The sequence below is a fragment of the Hypomesus nipponensis genome, chromosome 9 (genome assembly GCF_054491055.1).
Source record: "Hypomesus nipponensis isolate SF chromosome 9, ASM5449105v1, whole genome shotgun sequence".
In the NCBI taxonomy this organism is placed as follows: Eukaryota; Metazoa; Chordata; class Actinopteri; order Osmeriformes; family Osmeridae; genus Hypomesus; species Hypomesus nipponensis.
Genome location: NC_140369.1, coordinates 3,196,333 through 3,217,500, shown reverse-complemented (window position 1 = coordinate 3,217,500; position 21,168 = coordinate 3,196,333). Strand labels below are relative to the sequence as shown.

The following is a 21,168-nucleotide window of genomic DNA, read 5'->3' as shown; positions in this document are numbered from 1 at the left end:
ACAGTAGGAAACCCACTTTTATTTCAATTTCCTTATTCAATAATAAAATATGAATACATATTGTTTACTTTGTGTCTCGAGGACCAATATGCAACAACAATTTTTTAACAATATTCAGATTTTGTGCTGTGCAGAACATATGACCTGCGGGTCATAGTTCAAGGTGCAACAGTATGTACATTGTAAGCACAGCTGCATACTAAAATTAAAAACAAAAAGTATGCAATCTGAAATGGCTCACTGTCACCTACTTTCTCAGAATGCACTGCTCTCACACATTAAGGCAGATCAAAGATATGTCATCTCTGCTCCACCTCCACCTTCACCCACAGTGGGGCCCTGCACTACACCTGCGGTTGGTATAGTCCAGTGGTTTGACTGCAGATTAAGACACTGCTGGTTCAAATTCTCCTCTGTACATCCTTTTGGATAACAGTGTCTGCTAAATGAACACAGTGTTGAAGACACCCTGGTGACTGACAGTTCCTTGGTACAACCTCTCTTATAGCAAAGCAGAGACTCTTATAAGGTTGGAGATTGAATAGTAAGGAACAGACAACAACTTGGTAATGGGGATCACTTTTGATCTTTGGGAGGACACCTGGGCATTAAACAATTGTTGTTTTCACTTAACTGTTTCTTTGAAGTTTTTTTTTCTGAGCTGTTTCTTTGAACTTTTCTTTTTGAACTATTTCTTTGAACTATTTGTTGTGTTTTTCCCCAGTAAAAAGACAGCCTTAACACCTGCTATACTTCGCCTGTGACGATGACCACACAACACTTCATACAGTAGAGATAAACTGGATTTCTTTGATCTGATCCCACAAGATTTGTGTGTGTATGTGTCTGTGTGTGTCTCTATGTGTGTCTGTGTGTGTGTCTGTGTGTGCCTGTGTCAGGCTGGGTAAGACAACAAACTGATTCATATTCCCTTATGGAAGATGAATTTCTCCTAATCTCTAGTAGACTATGGGTATCACTATGCATGAATCAGGTCTGTTCAGTGTCTGGTGAGGGCCATCTTTCATCACCTGTGCTATGGCTCTCTCTACTGGTCAAAACTTGAATGACATGACCTGGTCCATCTTACTGTGAAGTGTCATCACTGGCATGACAATGACAGTGTCGCAGATATTGTGTGTGCGTGCGTATAGGACTTGTATAGCTCAGAGATAGAGCATTTTGACTGCAGATCTAGAGTTTGAAGGTTCAAAATCTCTCTCTATACATTGCTTTGGATGAAAGGGTCTGCGAAATGAATACATTACATAATAAACCATGATTGCCTGAGTCAGTTCTTTGAGAAGGTTCTATTACTGGCATGTCCTTGTGTGAGGAACCATCCCTGTTGAGATGTCCTTGAAGAACTGTCACTGTTTTGGTTCTTGTGTGAGGAACCATCACTGCCTAGGTCCTTTTGTGGATCCTAATAAATCGGGTGACTGATAGGGGACTCCTCTCACATTCCTCCACGTGACTAATAGTGATGATGATTTTACTTTAAGTTAAAGTCCAAGTCTTTTATTGTCATATGCACAGAACAACTACAGGCTCAGACTGCAACGCAAAGAAACCTGACATAAGAGGGAGTCAGTTGGCTGAGCGGTTAGGGAATCGGGCTGTTAATCAGAAGGTTGCCTGTTCGATTCCCGGCCATGCTAAATGACGTTGTGTCCTTGGGCAAGGCATTTCACCCTACCTGTCTCGGGGGATTGTCCCTGTACTTACTGTAAGGCGCCCTGGATAAGAGCATCTGCTAAATGTAATGTATAACATAACATACAAGTACACAGAACATAGATTACATCAAGGATAGTGATATGATAATAGTGATAACAGTGATGATAGTGATGGTGATTTTACCTGGGGGGTTCCTAGTCTCCAATTCAACTGTAGTGGTTCAGAAACAGGTGGGAAAAAACATGTCAGCTATTTTGAATTCACGGTCAGGATATTCAAATCCAGTGTGTTTTTATCCTTTTGGGGGGCTATACTATGCGTTACGTGTTGCAGCATAGCAGGGGCAATTCTAGGATCAGACCTTTAGGGGGGCTCAGCCCCCAATAAGAATGTGACATGGATACAGTGCCTTGAAAAGTGTTAAACCCCCTTGCTAATAAATCACTAATTTCACTGGATAACAATTAATACATTTATTTATTATTATGCAAAATATTGAATGAATGAAAAAACTATGAACGTCCCTTTCCTTATACTACAAGCATCAAATGAAACAATAATGATGTGTCAACAATAAATGACATTGTTTTAAGACGTTATAGCACAAAAACGTATTTAAGATAATAATTCATAATAATTATATTACATTTTTTATTATTATTAATTTTAGGGGTGCTGAGACAAAATTTAGGGTGCTTTAGCGCCCCTAAAAATAGTCTAAAATTGCCACTGCAGCATAGCCTATAGTTGACCCTGTTGATTAAACCGCGGTACTTGGATCCTCGTCACTTAGGAGGGGGGGGGGGGGGGCATGAACTAGCCTTATGTGAACCCAGCCCGTTTCATCCCAACCCACTGACCGTCGACGATTTGCGATGCGTCCCCATCGTGAGCCAACGAAATCCCCGCCCGCGCGGAAGAACCGATTGCTTTGCTTCACGCGCTGCTGACTGGTGGTGGTGAACGGGGGTTCTGTTTTGAATGAGGAAAACACTGTCTATCAAGCGTCACATGCTGGGGCCGCGGAAGATCGCTTCCTGAAATGATCTTCGTCGTTGGTTCATCTTTTTTTCCCCTAATGTTTTTGCAACGCTAGATTCTGTCATTTAACACTCATACCGCAATGATAAGCAAAGTTAAAAACGCGATGTCCACGCTGGTGGGAGGAATGATGCCGCACGGCCACCACCATCAGCACGGCTCTGGGAACGTTCAGAACTGCGGTCCGGACGGTCTACCTCCACGGTTTCCCTACGGTCGACCCGACTTTCTAGACCTAACCCAGGAGCTCCTCCAATACTCGACGGAACATGCTACGCGACCGGTGCTCACGTTAAAAACGGACAGCAGGCTTCCTTGGCGGACGGGATACGCAGAGTGAGTTGATCGACATGACATCATTCATTGAATAAAAGCAATGGAACAGACAGTAGCCGATACAGCCTTATATTATAAACCTATCATGTAGGAGCACGCTGGGCGGCTGGGCATCCGATGCTATGGCGAATGTATTGAACGGCCTGTTGCTAAATTGAAATGATCATTTCCCTGTATAACTAAACCGCTGTAGAGGCGGCAGCTGTTTTCTCTGCAGCGGAACACAGAATGCTGTAATCCTGCTCGGTTACGTCGTAACATTACGACCCGACGGTCGGCCTCCTCTCTGCCAGTGCAATCTCGTCAAAATATTTCACTGCATTGCACAGGTTAATTCTTCCGGTACCGTTCAGTCGGTTTTCTCGTTCTAGTGGTTTGTCAGGGAGAGAAGGTAGGATATGCAGGATAAAACATACACGAGGAACTCAAGGTCCTGCTAAGGGGAATTGTTGAATGTCGTTGGTTGATCATAAAAATAAAAAATAAATCAGAATGTTCAACTGCTTATGTTTAATGAATGAATGTCCTCAACCATTTAATGCGTGCTTGCGCGTGTATGTAGGCTATATGAGATCGAGAGAGAGATTATGAAATTCGGATTACCTTTCAACGTGAACATATATAGGCTACATGATAATGTTTTTTATATTTTTTTTTAGGACTGAAATATGGTCAGGGGGAGGAGGGGGGCTTGTGGTGAGGGTGGGGGGTACTGGTGGTTGATGTTTGGCCACGGTGAGGGGGCTCTGAGGGGGCAGCAGTGCTGAAGCCCCTGCTTGGGAGAAATGTCTCTGCCTGAAGACCATCCCTCTCTGGTTGTGGAGTAACAGATGACCAACTGCTGAGTCATAGAGTCTGGTACATGGGACTGTTCAGGGGGGAGGCAGGACTTGAACTGGTGGAGGGAGGGATGGGGAGAGGAAGAGGAGAGAGGGAGGGAGAGAGGGATGGGGAGAGGAAGAGGAGAGAGTGAGGGAGAGAGGGATGGAGAGAGGAAGAGGAGAGAGTGAGGGAGAGAGGGATGGAGAGAGGAAGAGGAGAGAGGGAGGGAGAGAGTGAGGGAGAGAGGGATGGAGAGAGGAAGAGGAGAGAGGGAGGGAGAGAGTGAGGGAGAGAGGAAGAGGAGAGAGGGATGGAGAGTACAAAGGAATGGAGGGGATGGGGTAGGGAGGGAGGGCGGGCGGGCAGGGGAAGGGAGATATGGAGTTGTATATTGAAGCAGAGAAAATGGAGGGAGGCAGAAAAGATCAGGGGGAGTGAGGGAGGATGGAGATGCTCATCTCCTAGCATCCATCCCTCCCAAAGGCTTATCTGTCACGCAATATACTGCTCAGTTATGAGTGGGTTATCATGTATACTGCTCAGTTATGAGTGGGTTATCATGTATACTGCACAGTTATGAGTGGGTTATCATGTATACTGCTCAGTTATGAGTGGGTTATCATGTATACTGCTCAGTTATGAGTGGGTTATCATGTATACTGCTCAGTTATGAGTGGGTTATCATGTATACTGCTCAGTTATGAGTGGGTTATCATGTATACTGCTCAGTTATGAGTGGGTTATCATGTATACTGCACAGTTATGAGTGGGTTATCATGTATACTGCACAGTTATGAGTGGGTTATCATGTATACTGCTCAGTTATGAGTGGGTTATCATGTATACTGCTCAGTTATGAGTGGGTTATCATGTATACTGCTCAGTTATGAGTGGGTTATCATGTATACTGCACAGTTATGAGTGGGTTATCATGTATACTGCTCAGTTATGAGTGGGTTATCATGTATACTGCTCAGTTATGAGTGGGTTATCATGTATACTGCTCAGTTATGAGTGGGTTATCATGTATACTGCTCAGTTATGAGTGGGTTATCATGTATACTGCTCAGTTATGAGTGGGTTATCATGTATACTGCTCAGTTATGAGTGGGTTATCATGTATACTGCTCAGTTATGAGTGGGTTATCATGTATACTGCTCAGTTATGAGTGGGTTATCATGTATACTGCTCAGTTGAGAGTGGGTTATCATACAGTAAAATGGGCCAGTAATGAGTGAGTTATCCATCCTGTGACACCAGTGTATGCTGGACTCCTCTATTAACTGAAAATAAAGAAGAATATAACCTACTTGAGATCATTTTGTAAAACATTTGAGATTTTATTCATTTAGAAGACTTTGTGATTGTGGAGGACATGTTCTTGTTGTTGACTGCGCCTTCAGGTCTTTGTGCTGCTTGCTCCTGCAAATCATTGTCAGGAGTAACTAAGCCAGCTGTACACCTGTTCCAAAACACGTGATATTAGCATTTACAGTGCTTTGGCTGTCGTTTCTCTTTTTCTTTCCTACTTTTTTCCTGCTTTCTGTCTTTTGTTTGTTTTTTCTTTGTTCTCCCTCCCTCTCTCAATCCCTCTCTCTCTCTCCCCATACTCTCTCTCTCTCCCACACACAGACACTCACTCACTGGCCAAGATTATTTTCCGGTCAAGCACTTTACAACAAGACCGCTGGCCCAGTAATAGAGGCCCGGTTGCTGTTGCATAACCCAGCATCTGACTCCCCCACTCCCTAGAAGCACAGTGACTCACAGGGAACAGAAGTTCTGAGGAAGATCTGTCCTGCTATCATTGTTCAGCGCTTCGTTTTCCAAATTGCACAGCAGTTGATTGAGATGTTCTTGTTGCACTGTAGTATTATTTTGTACACTATGCCTTGTAGTGGTGGGGGAAAAACACATTTGAATCGCGATTCAGTCTCCTAGCGATTCACATCGATTCACAAGTGTAAAAAAACTTCTTTTTTTTGTATAAACATTAATGGGGGATTAAAAAAAATCTACAAATCGTGAATCGATTTTTATTCGAATCGTGACCCCAAGAATCAATTTGAATCGAATCGTGAGGTACCAAAAGATTCCCACTCCTACCTAGTAGTGTTTTACTTTGCAACGTGGCTTGTAAATGTCCACTTTCTCACCCTGCAGTACTCTGGCGGCCATTTTGTCATTGTTTATGTTTATCTCCTCATCTTGTTACCGAGGGTTGTACTTTATTTACCAACATTTGTCTAATCTACCAGCCTCACCGGTATAACCATCACAGAGAGGTGGCACATGGTTTAATCAAACATGCCTCAGACGTTTGAGAGAGGCATGTGACCCTGCCTCAGTCTGGGTCACAGTGACAGCCCTCTGCAGAGACGCAGTGTCTCATGCAACACTCTCACTGAGCTTTCTGAATGACACACACACACGCACACGCACTGGTACCACCCTGTCTACACACACACCCACACACACCCACTGGTACCACCCTGTCTACACACACACCCACACACACCCACTGGTACCACCCTGTCTACACACACACCCACACACACCCACTGGTACCACCCTGTCTACACACACACCCACACACACCCACTGGAACCACCCTGTCTACACACACACCCACACACACCCACTGGTACCACCCTGTCTACACACACACCCACACACACGCACTGGTACCACCCTGTCTACACACACACACACGCACACCCACTGGTACCACCTTGTCTACACACACACCCACACACACCCACTGGTACCACCCTGTCTACACACACACCCACACACACCCACTGGTACCACCCTGTCTACACACACACCCACACACACGCACTGGTACCACCCTGTCTACACACACACCCACACACACCCACTGGTACCACCCTGTCTACACACACACCCACACACACCCACTGGTACCACCCTGTCTACACACACACCCACACACACCCACTGGTACCACCCTGTCTACACACACCCACACACACCCACTGGTACCACCCTGTCTACACACACACACGCACACCCACTGGTACCACCCTGTCTACACACACACACACGCACACGCACTGGTACCACCCTGTCTACACACACACCCACACACACCCACTGGTACCACCCTGTCTACACACACACCCACACACACCCACTGGTACCACCCTGTCTACACACACACCCACACACACCCACTGGTACCACCCTGTCTACACACACACACACGCACACGCACTGGTACCACCCTGTCTACACACACACCCACACACACCCACTGGTACCACCCTGTCTACACACACACACACGCACACGCACTGGTACCACCCTGTCTACACACACACCCACACACACCCACTGGTACCACCCTGTCTACACACACACCCACACACACCCACTGGTACCACCCTGTCTACACACACACCCACACACACCCACTGGTACCACCCTGTCTACACACACACCCACACACACGCACTGGTACCACCCTGTCTACACACACACCCACACACACGCACTGGTACCACCCTGTCTACACACACACCCACACACACCCACTGGTACCACCCTGTCTACACACACACACACACTGATATCAACCTACATACACACACAGGTACCATTTTGTCTACCCACACACAAACCGGTTTCAACCCTAGCCACCTGGGCAGGGCATACCAGCCTTAACTAGACACCAGCTCCTTACTAAAAGAGAACTCCCCTGCCCACATTCTCTTATCACATGCCACTGAAGAAGCCTCAAGGCTGTTGGGAAGGCACAAATGTGGGCCTACTGTCAGTTCACTACCAGGACTGTAGACGATCACTGTGTGGGTAGAAACATCTGCCTAGCAATGTAGCCAAGCTACATTCCGCTGTCAGGCTTAGAGTATCTGTTTTTTATTGTCCCTCAATGTCTCCTTAGGTTAACCGGTGACAGCATGTTGTTGTGTTCCACACCAACAACAACAACAACTTTATGATTCAGAGATCAACAATCTCTGAATAGTAAGAGAAACCTGCTGGGCAGTAAATGTTTACCTACAGACCCATGAGTAGGAAACCACAGACACTCAGACAGAGAGAGAGAAAGAGAGAGAGGAGTTAATTGTGGTTGTGAGTCGCTCGTTTCTTATTTTCAGTCCCAAGCTGAGGGTGTGATGGGAAATCGAGTGTGGCGTATTTGCTCTTTCATTCTGGTCACTGAGATGGTCGAGAAAAAAACCCTGATAAAACATAGGTCACTATGCGGCATTATCATTTCAAAAGAAAAGCAAAGTTTTGGTCTCAAATTCTCAAAAATAAGGAAGTGACTTGAGCCAGAAGCATCCTCTTTTTTAATTGCTGTGTGTGTGCATGTGTGTGAGAGAGAGAGAGAGAGAGAGAGAGAGAGAGAGAGAGAGAGTGAGAGAGAGTCAACACTCACACACACAACTCTAACAATGTCTTTCTCTGTTAGTCACATGTTGCCATATGACTGGAGCCACAGCTGAGGGTAGCTTTAACTTCTGAACACAAGTTAGGCACTTTAAAACAAGGCTGATCAGATTTAGTCTATAACTTGTCCAAACTGGCCTTGGAATCTTGAAACTTAGATTTAAAAAATGTCAGTTGAGATGGGACTAACAGAAAACCCGTAACGTTATCCTTCCTGATTTTGCATTTTAACCCCTCCACCCCTGAACCAACCAGAGATGTACAAAAGAGTTGGTCTTGCCCACGGTGCCCGCAAATATTTGCCAACGTGCTGTAAAGATAACCCTGTGTTGAGCAAGACCTGAAGGTCCAGAGGACAGCACACTTGTAGTCCTCTCTTATCATCTGCCCTAATGCACAGATCTTCTCTCTGGCTTTTACTGCAGCTTTCAACTGATTAGAAACTAGATGGCTTTTTATAATCCAGATTTGGGCAGCATTGCTAGTGTGTTAACACACTCTGCTAGCAGTCTTTAACCGACAGGCAAGTGCAACATATTGGACTGCTAATACTTGACACTCTCTGTCTCTCAATCTGCCACCCTCCCTCTCTCTTCCTCTCTCTCAGTCCCTTTGCCATCTTTATATACTTCTTTTTTCCCACCCTCCCTCTTTTTTCTTTCTTTCTATACCGCCCTCCCCCACTCCATCGCAGTGGCATGATGGAGTCTCTAGTAATCCTCTACACACGGCATGTTTCCAGGATGCTTAAGGAAAATGTCTGAAATTGTGCTTTAGATTATTCAAATCCAATGTACGATTTAAATCCAATAGTTCTATCATTGAGAAGTGTTACGTAACGCTCGAACATGAGTTGTCTCCCCGAGTTAGGAGGAAGTGATCAATCGTTGTACAGCAGCAGCTGTGTCATTTCAGATCTTTACACTTTGAAAGTGTAAACACTTTGAGGGTTTAGGTCGGTTGGTTTAGGTTGGTTGAGGGGCAGTTCTATGGGTGCCCTCTGAAGCCCTCTGTGACATGCTTGCGTGTAAAAAGGGCTATACAAATACATTAGATTTTTATTTGAAAGTAAGACTGTCATGACCAAATTCCAAAATACAGTTTGAACTTCTGATCCTTTCATCTTCTGCATTTTTCTTTGATGCTTTGTACAAAAGCAGATGTTAAATGAAGGAAATATTTTCTTAAAAGCAAAAGTAGACTGTTTAACAATGAAAACTGGACTGTGAAACACAGAGAACTGGCCTGTGTAACACAGAGATGTTGACTGTTTAGAGAGAAAGGGATTGTTAAACAGAGAGTAGACTGTTTAACACAGTGAAGGAGACTATTTAACAGAGAGAGAAGTGTACTGTTTAACACAGTGAAGGGGGCTAGAGAGAACAGTTTAATGCAGAGCTCTCCGTCCTCACTGCAGTGGCCTGGAGTCACCTCCTCACTGCAGTGGCCTGGAGTCACCTCCACACTGCAGTGGCCTGGAGTCACCTCCTCACTGCAGTAGCCTGGAGTCACCTCCTCACTGCAGTGGCCTGGAGTCACCTCCACACTGCAGTGGCCTGGAGTTACCTCCTCACTGCAGTGGCCTGGAGTCACCTCCTCACTGCAGTGGCCTGGAGTCACCTCCTCACTGCAGTGGCCTGGAGTCACCTCCTCACTGCAGTGGCCTGGAGTCACCTCCACACTGCAGTGGCCTGGAGTCACCTCCACACTGCAGTGGCCTGGAGTCACCTCCTCACTGCAGTAACCTGGAGTCACCTCCACACTGCAGTGGCCTGGAGTCACCTCCTCACTGCAGTGGCCTGGAGTCACCTCCTCACTGCAGTGGCCTGGAGTCACCTCCTCACTGCAGTGGCCTGGAGTCACCTCCTCACTGCAGTGGCCTGGAGTCACCTCCTCACTGCAGTGGCCTGGAGTCACCTCCTCACTGCAGTGGCCTGGAGTCACCTCCACACTGCAGTAGCCTGGAGTCACCTCCACACTGCAGTAGCCTGGAGTCACCTCCTCACTGCAGTGGCCTGGAGTCACCTCCTCACTGCAGTGGCCTGGAGTCACCTCCTCACTGCAGTGGCCTGGAGTCACCTCCTCACTGCAGTGGCCTGGAGTCACCTCCTCACTGCAGTGGCCTGGAGTCACCTCCTCACTGCAGTGGCCTGGAGTCACCTCATCACTGCAGTGGCCTGGAGTCACCTCCTCACTGCAGTGGCCTGGAGTCACCTCCACACTGCAGTGGCCTGGAGTCACCTCCTCACTGCAGTGGCCTGGAGTCACCTCCACACTGCAGTGGCCTGGAGTCACCTCCTCACTGCAGAGGCCTGGGGTCACCTCCTCACTGCAGTGGCCTGGAGTCACCTCCACACTCTTGACTACTGTACTGAAAAGACACAGCAGCAGATAGCGCACAGTGTGCAGAACAGCATAGGCATATATCAATATCGTCTTTTTCCAAATGTTTGGATGTTTGATATTACTTTAAACCAGGGGTTCCCAATCCTGGTCCTCGGACCTCCCTGCCCTGCATGTTTTAGTTATAGTTTGGTATAGGATATTACAGTGGGGAATTGTACAGTAGATTGTAGTGTGCTATACTGCAGGCCAGATCATTATAGTAAAGTACATTATTGTGCAGCATAACGTGGTACCATGAATTGACAGTCCATCCCAGTGCAGTAGAGTACCACAGGATAGAGTGGGGTGCAGAGAGGTATGGAGTCATACACCACTGTGAAGCTCTTATCCTCCCATCATCTCCCATCTGATCAATTTACTATGACAGGAAGGTGCATACTGTGAAGACCGTGTGTGCGTGCGTGCGTGCATGTGTGTGTGTGTGCATGTGTGTGTGAACTCCTAGCTAACCTTTGTCCGTCTGCAGGGTGATCAACGCAGGGAAGAGCATGCTGAACGAAGACCAGGCTTGCTGTGAGAAGCTGCTGATCAGGAAGACCAGCGGCAAGCAGCGCAACTCCACCATGATGGAGGACAACGGGGTGAGGAACATGTTCTCCACGGAGAACCCTGAGGTTGCCCAGGGTTCTCCACCTCTGTCGTTCTCTATGAAGAACCGTGAGGAACACAAGGGTTCTCTACCTCTTATCGTTCTATGCCGGCCACACTGAAGAGCCGCGGGTCTCTGTACCAGGGCTGAGGTATCATAAATCCTCACTACGCAGAAACGAGGGAGGACATATTTTGGAACAACAAATTGGATCAGGAGCCAGATCTTGTGTCTGGTGGGCTACACTGACAGGGGCAGGGTATACAGCCAGGGGACAGGACAGACCAGAGGATTCAACAGAGGGAGGATAGGATTATATTATTCATCAAAATATTCACAGACAGACAGATAGATATAATTACAGGCCAGATGGCCATATCACTGTTGCTGTCTCCACCACACAAAATTCAACAAAAGAACACGCTCCCTCTCTACTCCAAATGAATGAGCTCAGCAGTCGACAGTCCAAGAGCCTGTCAAGCCAGCCCCTCTCAGAGCACAAACACAGCCGCCTCCCCCTCCTGCCCTCTCCTGCCCCCTCCTGCCCCTTACACCCCTTCTACCCCTCTGTCCTAAATCAATTACATAATCTCTGAGAGCTCCCCCCCTCCCCCAGCCTGGTCAGAGGAGGGATAAACAGATGTCCCAGGCCTGCTCCATTGCTAGCCATAACCAAGCTAGCGTAGCAGCAGTTCCTTCATGTTAGCTAGCCTAGCAGTAAGCCCTGAACTGTGACCCACTGAAGGGGCACTGCTGTCACACTGCGCTACACTGCCCTCAAGGTCACTGCTCGCTCTGAAGGCTTTGCTGGCATGCCCGTTCAAATCACCTACTCTATAATTCAGCAAGTCGTTGAGAGTTGGATAAACGCCTTCAGCTATATGAGGTAAAAACCTCGCTTTTCTAGCACACAGGTGAAAGGGCATCTACATCATCAGCTGGTTCCCAGTTATCATGGGATGTATGAGTATTATGGGTTACACTGTTTGCTGGGGTTACCGTGGCGCTGCAATGCCTGAACTGGTATCTTCTTTCGTCCTAATCCAGCTTTGTTCTGTACCCCAGGAGCTGCTGGGACTAGAGGATTAGCTCACTGTAATTACTATGGAGCCACAATGTACAATAATCACTATGAATTACCACTGTGTGGGACTTTACATCACCATGGCTACATGGCTGAAGTACACGTCAGAGCCCATACTTCTTTACTTCTTTACTTTAACTTGAGTGTGAAAGGGTAGTCGGTACTTTAACCAGAGACTTTTGAAACATGTGTATCTGTAATTCTACTTGAGTGAACGATGTGTTGAACTGTTGGTCTACCTTCAAAGCAGACACACACAGAGGCACACACACACAGAGACAAACACACACAAGCATACATTTACAGTTAGTCATTTAGCAGACGCTCTTATCCAGAGCAACTTACAGTCAGTACAGGGATAGTCCCTCCGAGGCAAGTAGGGTGAAGTGCCTTGCCCAAGGACACAAGGTCATTGGCACAGCGGGGAATCGATCCGGCAACCTTCTGATTACCAGCCCGACTCTGACGTGTGCCATCCCTCTGCAGGACGGAACAGGGATCCCCATGTTCTACTGGGGCGTGTTCGACGGCCACGCAGGCTCCGGCGCGGCCATCGTGGCTTCCAAACTCCTCCACCGCCTGATCAGGGACCGGCTGGGCGACATCGCCCACCTGCTGGAGAACCCCACCGCTGCTCCCCCTATCTGCCTGGCCAAGAACGGTAGCCCCTACCAGGCCGACGTGAAGAAGGGGGCGGGCCAGGGCTCGGCAGAGGATGGCGACGCCGTCAGCGACGCCACCGTCCGCTTCCACATGGAGAAGACGGTTAGTCTGGAGAGCCTGGTGATGGGGGTCATCGAGAACGCCTTCAAGCAGATGGTGAGTCTGGAGTGATGGCTCTGTTTGCACGCGTCCGATAACGTGTTAATGTGAACCCCTTCGATCGGCGTTTCATTTAGCTTTTATTGAAAGAAACGTACGAGGGGGGAGAGGGGGGGATTTGAACTTGGGATGACCTTCACTGAAATGCTCTAACCACTGAGCTGTGTGTGTAAGCTGGTTGGTGACGTAGCGTGGAGGGTGACCTGCTGTGTGTGTGCGGCAGGATGAGCTGATAGAGAAGGAGAAGGCCTCCTATGCCATCTCAGGGGGTTGCTGTGCCCTGGCTGCTGTTCACCTGATGGGGAAGCTGTACGTCGCCAACGCAGGAGACAGCAGGTAGGTCACACGCTGGTCACACGCTGATCACACGCTGATCTGGTCACACGCTGATCACACGCTGATCACACGCTGGTCACACACAAGAACCAGTATGACAACAGCACTGGTCACACTAAAACCAGAAGGGTTAGTGTTAATCAGAATCCAATTTCTGCCCTCTGCTGTTTACGTGGTGCAACTGCAGTGTCATTAAGCAGACGGGCTGGAACCTTCATAAAGTGCTGCTTGTGCATCATTTTAACCCTGAGCTGTACCCTCCTCATGTGATGTTTCTCTTCTGTCGCTCTCTCTTTATTCTCCCTGTTTCTCTCTCTTTCCCTCCCTCCCTCCCCCTCTCTCTCTGTCCTTCCCTCCCCCTCTCCCTTTCCTCCTCTCTCTATCTTCCCTCCCTTCCTCTCTTCCCACAGAGCCATAATCATCCGCAATGATGAGGTAATCCCGATGTCCAACGAGTTTACTCCAGAATCAGAGAGGCAGCGTCTGCAGTACCTGGTGAGCTCAGAGGCTCCTCCACATTACCTGTGTGTGTGTGTGTTTCTGTGTGTGTGTGTGCACGTGTGTGTGAGCCATCTAACCTCTACATTAGTGTAATAAGCAATTTAATAAACTATAAAACAAACGTAACTAACCTCCCCCCCTTCCCCATGCCCCTGAGTAGCAGAGGAGGCGTCAGAAACGTCCCCTGCCTCCCTACGTCCCTGCCTCCCTACGTCCCTGCCTCCCTGACACTTCCTACGTCCCCTGCCTCCCTACGTCCCTGCCTCCCTGACACTTCCTACGTCCCCTGCCTCCCTACGTCCCTGCCTCCCTGACACTTCCTACGTCCCTGCCTCCCTACGTCCCTGCCTCCCTACGTCCCTGCCTCCCTGACACTTCCTACGTCCCTGCCTCCCTACGTCCCTGCCTCCCTACGTCCCTGCCTCCCTGACACTTCCTACGTCCCTGCCTCCCTACGTCCCTGCCTCCCTACGTCCCTGCCTCCCTACGTCCCTGCCTCCCTGACACTTCCTACGTCCCTGACTCCCTGTATCCCTGCCTCCCTGACACTTCCTGCCTCCCTACGTCCCTGCCTCCCTACGTCCCTGCATCCCTGACACTTCCTACGTCCCTGACTCCCTGTATCCCTGCCTCCCTGACACTTCCTGCCTCCCTGCCTCCCTACGTCCCTGCCTCCCTACGTCCCTGCCTCCCTACGTCCCTGCGTCCCTATGTCCCTGCGTCCCTGACCCTCCCTGCCTCCCTACGTCCCTGCCTCCCTGCCTCCCTACGTCCCTGCCTCCCTACGTCCCTGGGTCCCTGACCCTTCCTGCCTCCCTGCCTCCCTGCCTCCCTGCCTCCCTGACCCTTCCTGCTCTGCCGGAGAGGGAGCGAGCGCTCTGAACCACAGCCCTGGATCGCCCACAGTCCCCTGCTGCAGCGGCTGGTTCTATTTGAGTGGAGGAGTGGGAGCCCTGGGGGAACTCTGAAGAGACTCGTGTATTTCTGTCATTTATATAACGGTTCCCCCCCCCCCGCCATCGTTTTGGTTATACAGCTGTGAAAGCCAAACCCAGACCTCCTTCCTGTGCTTGGTGCTGTTTTCTTTGTCTCTCTTGTACTCCTTATATACCAAATTAGCTGTGGTTCTTGAACCCGTCCAGGATTCTAGGAACCTTGCCGCTATCTAGAGAACCAGCTTGTGTTTCCACGGATTTCGAGCGGGAGAGTTCTAGTTGTCGATGGGCGTGTTTTTTAGTTTGTTTATTATTTGTTCTTGTGATCGAGTGAACGCGACTCACTCTGGGCCAGCACTCGGCCTAGTTTGGCAGACTGCTTACTCTTTCTCCCGCTACTCTTTAATCTTCACCTGCAGCTCAGGAGATTATCAAATCGTTTCCAAGTATCCAGTTTCATCAACAGACCGCTGCACTCTCTTGCCTCCCAGACGATTCCCCGACTCCTCTTTTCCCAACCCGTCACCACGCAGGCGTGTGTCATGTGTCTGTAAATGAAACGTCATCGTTGTGCGCGTGGTTCTGTGTGTCCCTGCAGGGCTTCCTTAGGCCAGAGCTGCTGGGTAATGACTTCACACACATGGAGTTCCCCAGGAGGATCCAACACAAGGAGCTGGGCAAGAAGATGCTGTTCAGAGACCACACCATGACCGGCTGGTAACACACCCGTCAAGCACAGAAAACACTTTACATGAAGGGTACATGAACGACCATGCATCACTATTAGTGACCTGCCCCTTGTTCTGAAACACAAAGCTTTACCGTGGCCTAGCATCCATTACTCCCGTGTAGAGGGAGTAAACTGGTATGAAAGGTAACTGAGTTTATCGATTACATAAAGAGATTATAGAAAGATTGGAGTGAGGGGGCAAAAAAGCGCTGTCCCATTGTTCTGGCTCCAGTGCTGTGTTAATCCTGGTTATGTGTCCCGCTGTGTTCGCAGGGCCTATAAGACCATCGTGGAGGAAGACCTGAAGTTTCCTCTCATATACGGAGAAGGAAAGAAGGTGAAGTTGTTGATCCGAGATGAATATGCATTGTGCCAGGCATTTGACTGTATGGGCATGCAGGTGTACGTGTGTGTGAAAATGCACGTAAACCAATCCAAAACCCTATAATGTCGGTGTATGTGTGTATGGCCATGCAGGTGTGTGTGGATGGCCGTGCATGTGTACTTGCGTGTGTGTGTGTGTGTGTAGTCAATATTCTTCATAGGAGAAATGTTCCTGAGTCAGGGATCCCTTTTAAGAGGATTTTCCTAGAATCCACAGCACACCCCCAGGTACTAACCCACATTATGGTGCGTGTGTGTGTGTTCAGGCTCGTGTCATGGCCACCATCGGAGTTACGCGAGGTCTGGGAGATCATGACCTGAAGGTGTTTAACTCCAACATCCACATCAAGCCCTTCCTCTCCTGCTGTCCTGAGGTGAGACGTTGGTTACTCTGGTCACTGTGTTCACTGTGTTCACTGTGGTCACTGTGGTCACTGTGGTTACTGTGGTTACTGTGGTCACTCTGGTCACTGTGGTCACTCTGGTCACTCTGTTCACTGTGGTTACTGTGGTTACTGTGGTCACTGTGGTCACTCTGGTCACTGTGGTTACTGTGGTCACTCTGGTTACTGTGGTTACTGTGGTCACTCTGGTCACTGCAGGGTGTCAAGTCTGAGGATGTAGCCCAGGGGAACAGCTTTTTGACTGCTGATCAAGAGGTTATGAGTTCAAATCCCCCCTCTACCCGCTGAATGAACACGTTGTTTTCAGGGTGCTGGTTCGACAGCCCGAAATCCCACACTGTCAATACTGAGACAGTACAGCTCACTACAGCTCAATGCAGTGAGACAGTGAAACAGTACAGCTCATTACAGCTCAATGCAGTGAGACAGTGAAACAGTACAGCTCACTACAGCTCAATACAGTGAGACAGTGAAACAGTACAGCTCACTACAGCTCAATACAGTGAGACAGTGAAACAGTACAGCTCACTACAGTGAAACCGTACAGCTCACTACAGTGAAACAGTGCAGCTCACTACAGTGAAACAGTACAGCTCACTACAGTGAAACAGTGAAACAGTACAGCTCACTACAGTGAAACAGTGAAACAGTACAGCTCACTACAGTGAAACAGTACAGCTCACTACAGTGAAACAGTGCAGCTCACTACAGTGAAACAGTACAGCTCACTACAGTGAAACCGTACAGCTCACTACAGTGAAACAGTGAAACAGTACAGCTCACTACAGTGAAACAGTGCAGCTCACTACAGTGAAACAGTACAGCTCACTACAGTGAAACAGTGAAACAGTACAGCTCACTACAGTGAAACAGTGCAGCTCACTACTGTGAAACCGTACAGCTCACTACAGTGAAACAGTGAAACCGTACAGCTCACTACAGTGAAACAGTGAAACAGTACAGCTCACTACAGCTCAATACAGTGAGACAGTGAAACAGTACAGCTCACTACAGTGAAACCGTACAGCTCACTACAGTGAAACAGTGCAGCTCACTACAGTGAAACAGTGAAACGGTACAGCTCACTACAGTGAAACAGTACAGCTCACTACAGTGAAACAGTACAGCTCACTACAGTGAAACAGTGAAACAGTACAGCTCACTACAGTGAAACAGTGCAGCTCACTACAGTGAAACCGTACAGCTCACTACAGTGAAACAGTGAAACCGTACAGCTCACTACAGTGAAACAGTGAAACAGTACAGCTCACTACAGTGAAACAGTGCAGCTCACTACAGTGAAACCGTACAGCTCACTACAGTGAAACAGTGAAACAGTACAGCTCACTACAGTGAAACAGTGCAGCTCACTACTGTGAAACCGTACAGCTCACTACAGTGAAACAGTGAAACCGTACAGCTCACTACAGTGAAACAGTGAAACAGTACAGCTCACTACAGTGCCGTGGATTGAGATTTAATAATGCCTTACTTATTATACATCTAGCAGAATCTTTCATCCAAATCAACGGACTAAGAAAACATATAGTAAATGATGCAGACAATCAAGGACACAGTTTGAACGCTATCTCAGTGGTTAGTGCCAAGGAACAGCCTCTATTTGTACCAGTTGCAGTGCAGCAATAGCCTTGACTACAATATGACATCGTTAAATACTAGCACACAATCTGAATGTACAATTCTACTCCACTTCCTGAACCTCCTCATCTTCTCACCTCCTCACCTTCTCACCTCCTCACCTTCTCCAGGTGAAGGTGTACGACTTGTCTGACTACAAGCATGGCCCCGATGACGTCCTGGTCATGGGCACAGATGGATTGTGGGACGTGACCACCGACAGGGACGCCGCTGATGCCGTGTCTGGCTTCCTGGCCTGCTGCGACCCCACCGACCCCCTGAGGTACAGAGTCCAGAACGTTCTACGAGTCTAACCCTGACCCATGAGATACAGGTCCAAAACATTCTACATTTACATTTATGCATTTAGCAGACGCTTTTATCCAAAGCGACTTCCAAAAGAGAGCTTTATGAAAGTACATAGGTCACTGATCATAACTAGATAGCCCCAAACATTGCGGGTAACCAAAACATGAAGCATACCTTGTGAAAACTAAATAAGTGCCAAAGGGAAGAACCATAAGAGCATGTAGTTTAACAAGATACAATTAAACAACATGAACCTCGAAAAAGTGCAAGGGTGTACCTGCAGGGGAAAAAAGCAAGCAACAAAAATATATATTACACAGCAAGTACAATAGTTGTATTCTAGATGTATAAGACTGACACAAGGTAGATCATTCTACATGTTTAACCTTAACCCATGGGGTACAGACCCAGAACATTCTAAATGTCACAAATATATATTCTTGCTGATACCTGCTTGTATATGTGTGTGTGTGTGTCCATATGTAAATGCAATCCAAGCCAAGGGTAAACTGTATGTGTAGTACTAGTATCACCACTAGATGTCTAACTTGAACAGTTTCCTGCACTCGTCAAACTAGCTTAGTCTTTAGGAGTTAATATCTCAACAGTATGTACACTGATTCACCAGTGTTATGAGCACTAGAACTGTAAAAAAAGATACAGATTCATTAGTATCTCCATGGTGATATGTTAGGGAAATTGTAGGGTAAATTATATTCCCATGGTGATATGTAAGGTAAATTCCATCTCCATGGGGATACGTGAGGTTAATTCCGTCTCCGTGGCGATTCATGATGTAAACTGTATCTCCACGGCGACAGGTACACACTGGCGGCCCAAGACCTGCTGATGAGATCACGCGGCGTGCTGAAGGAGCGGGGCTGGAGGCTGCCCAATGACAGACTGGGCTCGGGCGATGACATCACCGTGTTTGTGATCCCGTTGGCGGAACGCGAGGTGGCGGAGACATGACAGGCCGTGTCGCCCTGACAACCTAGAGAGGACACACCCGCCACGCTCGGAGGACAGTGCTCAACGCCGCCCCCCCATCACCATCTCGCCGCCCCCCGCCCATACCCCCTCCGTAGCGTTGGACAAGGGGGAGTGAAGACAACACCTCCCTCATGGGGAAACCAACCTCCTCTGGCCCCCCTCGTCCACCTTCCCCCCCCTCCGGTCTGCCCCCCTAACCTCCTCCCCCTGGCCTGCCCCCTGGCCTGCCCCCTTCTCCAACCTCCCCCAGGCTCCCTCCAAACATTTTCCTGTTTGAGATTCATGGAACCGGCCCTCCTATATGGCATAACCTCTCCCCAGCGTCCAGACCAGCTGGGAGTGGAGAGCAGCTGTACAACGAGACAAAAGCCCCTGTAGTGTCGTAGATCTACCGTGCATCTCCCCCTCAGAGAGATCTCACTCCAGGATCTTTACCTCGTGAGAACGTTGTTTTAGTGGCTGGAAAAGGAACTCGGACAAAGCCAGGAGTAAGAATGTGAGAGCAAATGATTATGTTTATTTTATTTATTTATGGATGTGGAGGGCATAGATAACAAAGATTGTGAGATTGAAGTTCTACTTTGGCCAGCTTGGTGTCTGACCGTTGTAAAGAGCTGGAATGTGCTGCATCATGAAACCTACCCTGTTGGACACCAAACGTTTCGCATTTAACGATACAGGACTAATAACAGAACGCACTTTACTGTGTCATCGGGTCTCTTTTTTCTTCTTTTTTTGTTGTTTCTTTTTTCTTGTTTCATCATGTTAAGAAATGTATGTTACCTTTCTAAAGGCTACCTTGTTTCTGTTCCATTTAAAGGTGGATGATTGTGTCTGACAATAATGTAAACATGCCTGGAATCGGACCTATAGCTGCATCTCCTGAGGGAGGTGTGCGATCAAATGGTTCTGATCCCAGAAACATGCTCGAAAGTTGGCTTGATCTGTCCGTGTAGCAGAGATCGCTCTAACGATAACACTTTGGATATAAGCGCTTGCTGAACGAACACAGAACAGTTTTACCTGAGGCCCAGGACGACTGTTCTCCGTTTAGTCGCGCTTGTTCAGATCGGAGGTGCAGTTTGAGTTTGGGTTGGTGTTCGTTGGTACAGCATGACATGAGCTTCACTCAACTGCCTTAATATGCTTAAGGGATGAATTAAGATCTGTGTGTTTTTGTTTTCGTCTTCTCGAAAGCACTCAAGTTTAATCATGTTAGAAGTTACCTCAACTGTGTACCTTGAGATGTTTTAGGTTTCCCTTGTTAAGACGAGGCCTACGTTGTCATACGTAGCCTAGCTATGGTATCTAGGTCGTCTGTAGCTTTTAAAGCTTGTTTGATGTTTGAGAAATATTTGTTTATCATTTTATTTTTATTCTACGTTCATTATCATATCATTGTAAGTTTTAGATAACGACTGACCCGATAAGGGTAGAGGAATGTGTACCAAATTTGAAATAAATATAACTGTCCCTTTTATTAGATTTTATGTCTACTCTGTGACTGTCGATTGATTGATTCATTTATTTGCTTGTCAAGTGATATGCTTGTGTTAGGATAGAAATACTTAATTTATCATAAAGTCTTCGGGCACCACCCTAATATTGGTTTTAAGACATTAAGGGATCAAATGTTTAATATGTAGCAATTTGTCTCATCTTTAGTGAGCACGCACAAGTCAAAATATCTTTAGTATGAATTTATTCAAGTAAGGTATTT

General features: G+C 47.8%; 1 protein-coding gene across 1 annotated transcript; it reads left to right on the top strand.

Moving 5' to 3' along the window:
- Nucleotides 1-2,661: 2,661 nt before the first annotated feature.
- On the top strand, nucleotides 2,662-20,933 carry ppm1j (protein phosphatase, Mg2+/Mn2+ dependent, 1J). Its single transcript, XM_084704284.1, has 10 exons — nucleotides 2,662-3,057; nucleotides 11,190-11,304; nucleotides 12,883-13,215; nucleotides 13,442-13,554; nucleotides 13,965-14,049; nucleotides 15,589-15,707; nucleotides 15,994-16,057; nucleotides 16,371-16,478; nucleotides 18,278-18,429; nucleotides 19,277-20,933. Exons 1-10 carry the CDS (start codon nucleotides 2,804-2,806, stop codon nucleotides 19,425-19,427), a joined length of 1,494 nt encoding a protein of 497 aa, XP_084560410.1. The 5' UTR covers nucleotides 2,662-2,803; the 3' UTR covers nucleotides 19,428-20,933.
- The last annotated feature ends 235 nt before the right edge of the window (nucleotides 20,934-21,168 follow it).